Source organism: Echinops telfairi, unplaced genomic scaffold, assembly GCF_000313985.2.
Source record: "Echinops telfairi isolate 266 unplaced genomic scaffold, ASM31398v2 ScPeMD7_7469;HRSCAF=8507_0, whole genome shotgun sequence".
Taxonomy (NCBI): domain Eukaryota; kingdom Metazoa; phylum Chordata; class Mammalia; order Afrosoricida; family Tenrecidae; genus Echinops; species Echinops telfairi.
The window spans coordinates 44,232,715-44,239,190 of record NW_022111372.1 but is presented as its reverse complement, the minus strand read 5'-3'; the positions used below and the strand labels follow the sequence as shown (position 1 = coordinate 44,239,190).

General features: G+C 35.7%; 1 protein-coding gene and 1 non-coding gene across 2 annotated transcripts; one reads left to right on the top strand and one right to left on the bottom strand.

The window, feature by feature from the left end:
- Window positions 1–744: 744 nt before the first annotated feature.
- LOC101640311 (olfactory receptor 14C36) lies at window positions 745–1,719 on the bottom strand. The gene has a single exon (XM_013006318.2). It carries the CDS (start codon window positions 1,669–1,671, stop codon window positions 745–747), a length of 927 nt encoding a protein of 308 aa, XP_012861772.1. The 5' UTR covers window positions 1,672–1,719.
- Window positions 1,720–4,398: 2,679 nt separating this feature from the next.
- On the top strand, window positions 4,399–4,560 carry LOC115873671. Its single transcript, XR_004048560.1, has one exon. It is a non-coding gene; the product is annotated as a U1 spliceosomal RNA (small nuclear RNA).
- The last annotated feature ends 1,916 nt before the right edge of the window (window positions 4,561–6,476 follow it).

The window sequence follows — 6,476 nt, the reverse complement described above, 5'->3', positions numbered from 1 at the left end:
CCAAGAAAAGAGTGAGCTAAAGAGGTGTCTTTTTTTTTTTTTGCAGATCTGAGTTCTTTTATTTATTTTTTGGGACAGGGGGCATTTTAAAAAATCATTTTACTGGGGGCTCGTACAATTCTTATCACAATCCATACATTCATCCATTGTGTCAAGCACATTTGTACATTTTTTGCCATCATTCTCAAAACATTTACTCTCTACTTGAGCCCTTAATATCAGCCCCTCATTTTCCCCTCCCTCCCCACTACCCCCTCCTTCATGAACCTTTCCTAATTCACACATTATGATTATTTTGTCATATCTTACACTGCCCGACATCTCCCTTCACCCACTTTTCTGTTGTCCATCTCCCAGGGAGAAGGTTATATGTAGATCCTTGTAATCGGTTCCCCCTTTCTACCCCACCTTCCCTACAGAGTTCAGAAGGCTGTAGATCTGTAAACAGCAGAATGCCTCATGTTCCCCCCTCTAAACTACTGGTGGGTTTAAACTACTGACTTTGAAATTAGCAGCCTAGCTTATTACCCACTATGCCACCAGGGTTCCAAGGGATAACATTTTAGAATTCTTAAGACAAATATTTAGTGGGAGTTTTTAACTGCTAAATATTTATGACTAATACTTATTGTTCCTAATACAAGGTCTTTTGCCCACCTGCCAATTCTAATCATTCAAATACCCAGAAAGCAAAGATTTTGATAAAAACATTTATATATGAAATTTAAATTTTCTGCAAATGTCCTAACTGTAATATTTTTTCATGAGTTTTCTGATGGCACACTTTATTTGTTCGTTTCTAAGACTGTAGATGACGGGGTTGAAGAGTGGGGGGACTATGGAATAGAACACAGAGAGGACAATATCCTGGAGAGTTGCAGAGATCGCAGATGGCCTCAAGTACACATAGAAGCCTGAGCTGAGGAAGATGGACACCACAAGTATATGGGGGACGCAGGTAGAGAAGGCTTTTGATCTGTCTGTTTTACTGGGGAACTTGAGCACAGTAGAAAATATGTGAGTGTAAGACCAAATGATGAAAATGAAGCAGCCTCCACCAATACCCAGACCTGATGCAAGGATGATGATTTCATTGATGAAGGTGTCAGAGCAGGAGAGTTTCAGGAGAGAAGGGATATCACAAAAAAATTGATGAATAACATTGGACTGACAAAATGGCAGCCTGAAGGTATTGCCTGTATGGAAGCCTGAGTAGACCAGACCACTGAGGATGGATGTGAGAGTCATATGAGCGCAGGCCCGAGGGGTCATGATCACAGTGTAGTGGAGAGGCTGGCAAATGGCCACATAGCGGTCACGGGCCATGGCAGTAAGGAAGAGTAGCTCCACATATACGAAGAAAACCACGAAGAAGACCTGAGATATACATCCTAGCCTTGAAATCGCATTGCTATTAAGCAGGGAATTGACACACGAATTAGGTACTGTTACAGAAATGTAGCATGCATCCAAGATGGACAGATTCCTGAGAAAGAAGTACATGGGGGTGTGAAGGCTCTTGTCCATGGTTGTGACAATAACAATGAGAGCATTTCCAATAACAGTTACCAAATACATCACAGAAAAGGATATGGTATGCAAAATCCGTAGTTCCCATGTGTCAGAGTACCCCATCAGGAGAAATTCCATTATCATAGTCGAATTGGGCATCTTTGGATGAGGCAGCTCGTATAAGGGAGGCAATGAGCGAAATCCTGAATACAGGAAGGAATAAATTATGAGATGATGTCTTTCAATTGTTTTTTTTTTTCATTTCAGAACGCTTTCCTATTCTAATCTCATTTAATGTTCCTAATATTTTGGAAGGTAATTTATGCTGTGCTTTCATAGCATCTATAATATTCATAGTCCTATTTTAGGAATGAAGTGAAAGTAGAACATCTTCTCAAAAAACCCCAGGCATTTAAATGATTGCTACATCCTTAGGTAGAGCCGTGGAACCCTGGTGGCATAGGGGTTATGAATTGGGCTTCTAACACAAGGTCCACTGTTCAAATACAACACTTACTGCATAGAGGAAAGATGATGCTTTCTACTCCATTAAGTTGTTACAGTCTCTAAAGCAGTTTTAGACAAGACCCATTTTCTTCTCTATAGGTAAGGTGCCAGAACCTTGGCTGAGGAATAAGGACAAAGAACCAATGTAAGCAATCGTCTCAGTCACTGACAGCTAAAAACAAGCTTCTCTTAAACATTGAGATAGTAACTTTTACTCTCGTGATCACTTTAAATAATATATACTCATTTATTTTATGTATTGATTGACTTAACACATACGTATTTAGTGCTGCTACAGGATAGGAGTTTGAGTAATAAAACGGAAATATCCTTATCCTTATAAATATATTATTAAAAGAGATGTGGACTAAACAGTTAAATATCTAAGAAGTAAATTTTTAATGAAAAGTATATTTTATTTTACCACACAACCTTGTTTGATGAAAGTGAAACTATTTGATACTTACTACAGCCTTCTCATTTTCTTTATGTTAAGGTATAATCTATACTGCAAGGTAATTAACAACATGCAACATACAGATGACTAACCTTTCTTACAGAAAGCCATGAAGACGCCAAGTGCTTACTGATGATAATAAGACTTTTGTCTTCAGTTTGGGTCGAAACTCAATGTGAAGAAAACAAAAATCCTCTTAACTAGCCCAATACAGAACATTGTTAAAAAAAGGAGAAAAGATTGAAATTTTTCTATGATTTCATTTCACTTGGATCTACAATCAAGCACATGGAAGCAGTGATCAAAAGTCAAATGACATATTGAATTGGGCAAAACTGCCACTAAGCAACCACCACCACAACAAAAACAAGACCTTTTAAAATTGTTAAAAGCAAAGATGCCCTGTTGAGAACTAGCATGTACTTGACTCAGTCCATACTATTTTTAAATGCCACATAGATACATGCAAGTATGATGAAGTAAATACTGAATGAGGTTTGATATTGAAATATGGTGTTGGCTAAGAATATTGAATATCACGGATGAACAAAAAACTAACAAATCTGTCTTGAAAGAAGTACAACTAGAATGTGGCTTAGGATTGAGGGTGGTAACATTGGTTGAATTTCATGTTCTTAAAGAGATAATAAATAGATAACACATAACCTTTTGGGTAACACTATAAAAGATACATCTTTTTATCTGGTAGAATACATCTGCTAGTTATTTAATAATACATTAAATTATCTATTTATATATTCAGTCATTGATTCAATAATTCTGGAAATTAAAACTGAAAGCCTAACAGTTCAATTATAAGTGAAATCCATTTCAGTAGGGTTTATTCCAACTCACAGCTTCCCTATAGGATAGAGAAGAACAGTTTCCTAGGGCTTCCAATGCTAGGGTCTTTATGGAAGTGGGCTACCACATCTTTCTCCCCACAGCTACTTATGAACTTAGCATGTGGAACCACAGTGCCAGCAGTGATTATTTAATTGGAAATTATAACTTACTTTTTAGCATGGTGTTTAAATCTTCAAATGCACATATAATGCACTGCTTTTCATTTTTATATGGTTAAATTTTCAAATATATATTTATGTACTTCTTTCTTCCTGCTTTTGATAGATGTCACTATCTAATTTTCTGAGTGATTTATATAGAGTTATTAAATGAGTTTTGAAGATTGTTTACATCTTCGATTGGTAGGTGCCCAAAATAGAATTATTCATATTATTTTGAATATCTAACTCACCTCTATGGCCACAGTGCTTGACAAAATGAGAGTGGTCATAACAGTGGTCACTGCTTAATTGCTTTTTTCCAGCTTTTAACTGATCATGTATTCTTTAATTTACTTTGAATGAATCCATGTATGAAGTATTTGGCTTGAATAATATTTTACTAAAATATTAAAATTGGTGTGTTATATTGGTATCTATATAGTTTTGTTTTCACTCTCATTTCATTGTGTCTTCCCACATAAGATAGGAGGAAATGTAAAGTGATGAAGTGAAGCATCCATATGGAAGCCAGAGAATAGTTCAAAATAATAACAACCATGGAAAAAAATACTCACTGTCTTGGATCTTGGTAGTAGAATCCGTCCTTTAATATCACTTTCACCCAAATAGACCATCAAATGTAGATTAATGAAATGGGGGAAGTGCTGCCTAAGACACTGTTACTTGTTAATTTATAGACTGCAGTAGGATGCTCTAACTAAGGACACAGGGTCCACATTTACATAAATATGTGTCAATTACCATGTCATCGAGATAAGGCTTTGGGGATCTCAGCTCTCAACATCGAGTAGTCACTAGAGTCTTAGAAGGAGCTCAGGAGATCATTGTCTCTTGGTAATGATTTTTAAATAATTTTAAAATAAGTGAACTGGAACTTAAAAAAAAACTTATGCAATACTTACCTGGCAGGAGAGATACCATGATGATGAAGGTGGTTTTCCCAGGCGAGGCTTATCCATTGCACCCCAGATGTGCTGGCCCCTACGATTCCCCCAGTGTGGGAAACTCAACTGCATAATCTGTGGTAGTGGGGAAGTGCGTTCGCGCTCTCCCCTGTAAAAACAAACAAACAAACAAAAATAAAGTATATATGCTAGCACTAGGGATATATATTTGGAAATATAAGTAAACCCAAATCTCATAAACTATGTTTCAGATAAATTACGTTTCATCAATATTATAATAGTACTATAAAAACATAAAAACCTTCATTATCTTATCACTCAAAAAAGTTGTAAGGAGAGAACAGATGTGTTAGGAAACCTCTGTGATCTAGACAGTGCTCTGCTGTAAATCTCAGTGAAACCACTTCAACTGCAAATGGTGTAAATATTTAATCATTTTTTTTCCATAGAAGTCTTGGTTAGGCATAAATGAAACAATGCAATACTTGTATTTTAAAATAACCAAGCATTTATATATTAGTGATAAAGAATGTGTCAGGTAGCTGATAAAAAGGGTCCTCCAGTTAAAAGGGAACAGTAGTGGTTTAGTGGTAGGATCCTTGGCCTCCATTAGGGGATGTGGATTCAATTCCTGACAATGCGCCTCACGCATAGCTATTACATGATTGTAACTAAAGGCTTACGTGCTGCTCTTATACTGAGCAAGTTTTACAAGTTCTCCCAGGCTAACATGAACTAGAAAGGAAGAGCTAGCAATTTGCTTCTGAAAGTCATCCAAAGAAAATCTTTTGGTTAAAACTGTCTAATATGAAAATGGTAGTGGGGATGATGCAGGAGGGTGGGGCTTCATTTAGCCCAGTATTGCATGGGTCTTCATGAGTCAGAGGCTGACTTGATTGCAGCTAAAAACAATTATTGGGAAAGGAACGCATGTAAGTGTTCAATGGTCACACTAATCCTCTTTGGCTGCCTTACGGCTTAGGAGGATAAAATGTGGAATTCTTCTGGATCATAGAGATTTCCAGCCCCTTCACAGTCCGGTTTTTATGCAGTACCCATCACGGTGTCATAACATCGAACCAATTAAACCATGTGCACCTACATTTTATGCGCCGGTTTGGAAACAGTAAATAACAAAAACAACAGAAATATCTGTCAGTAGCAACTATTTTAAAAAATCATGTTTTTTTCCCAAATGCAGACTGTTATATCATTCCACCTTGAAGTGGCTAGTGTGGTATATTTCAGTCACTGAACTTTGAGTTAAGAGATAAATGCATCAATCAATGTTCCTCCTTTTCTCCTTAAACAAGCAAACTAATAAACCCATTGCCATCAAGTCAATGCTGACTCATAGGAACCCTCTAGGTCACAGTAGAACTACCCTTGTGAATTCCTGAGACTGTAACTCTTTACATGAGTAGAAAGACCATTTTTACAACCCTCCTTAATTAGGCTACAGGTATTTGTAAAATTTGAATATTAAGCAATATAGATAATTTAAACTAATATAAATAATTAGCTATTTCAACTAAATGGCTAATGATATTTAAATTGGACTTGTTTCAATAATGCATTGACTGAACTTCAAGAATTTTAAAATGAAAATAAATGGTAGATATCTATGATATACGCAAATGCCATGAATTTTAAGAGAATTTTTAGGGACTCTAACCTTTTTAGAGACTGTATAGAGCAATTTTATGTTTAGGTTAACATTTTTTAGAAGAAGAGAGAGTTCACATATAACTCTTCTCACAGAAAATTATTTCTCTTATTACCATGAGCATAAATTCTTCTCATAGAACCATACCCTTTTTCATAAGCTTACTGCAAATGGACTATTGAGAGGCATTACAAATATACACATGATATCTAAGATAATTAAAATAAATTGATTTTAATATCCAAAACACATTTTAAGTTCTTGTAATAATTATTATAAATAAAGATTGATATAAAAGTACAAAATAAGGGGAAAACATAAGAGAAGGTTTGAAATAATGGACAAACACTAGAATGTAGCAATGGAAATTATATGCTAGCATCCTAGAATAGAAGATTTTT

What these genes read in the sequence shown, in the direction of transcription:
- LOC101640311 (XM_013006318.2), bottom strand. Translation starts at nt 1,671, where the DNA reads ATGCCCAATTCGACTATGATAATGGAATTTCTCCTGATGGGGTACTCT.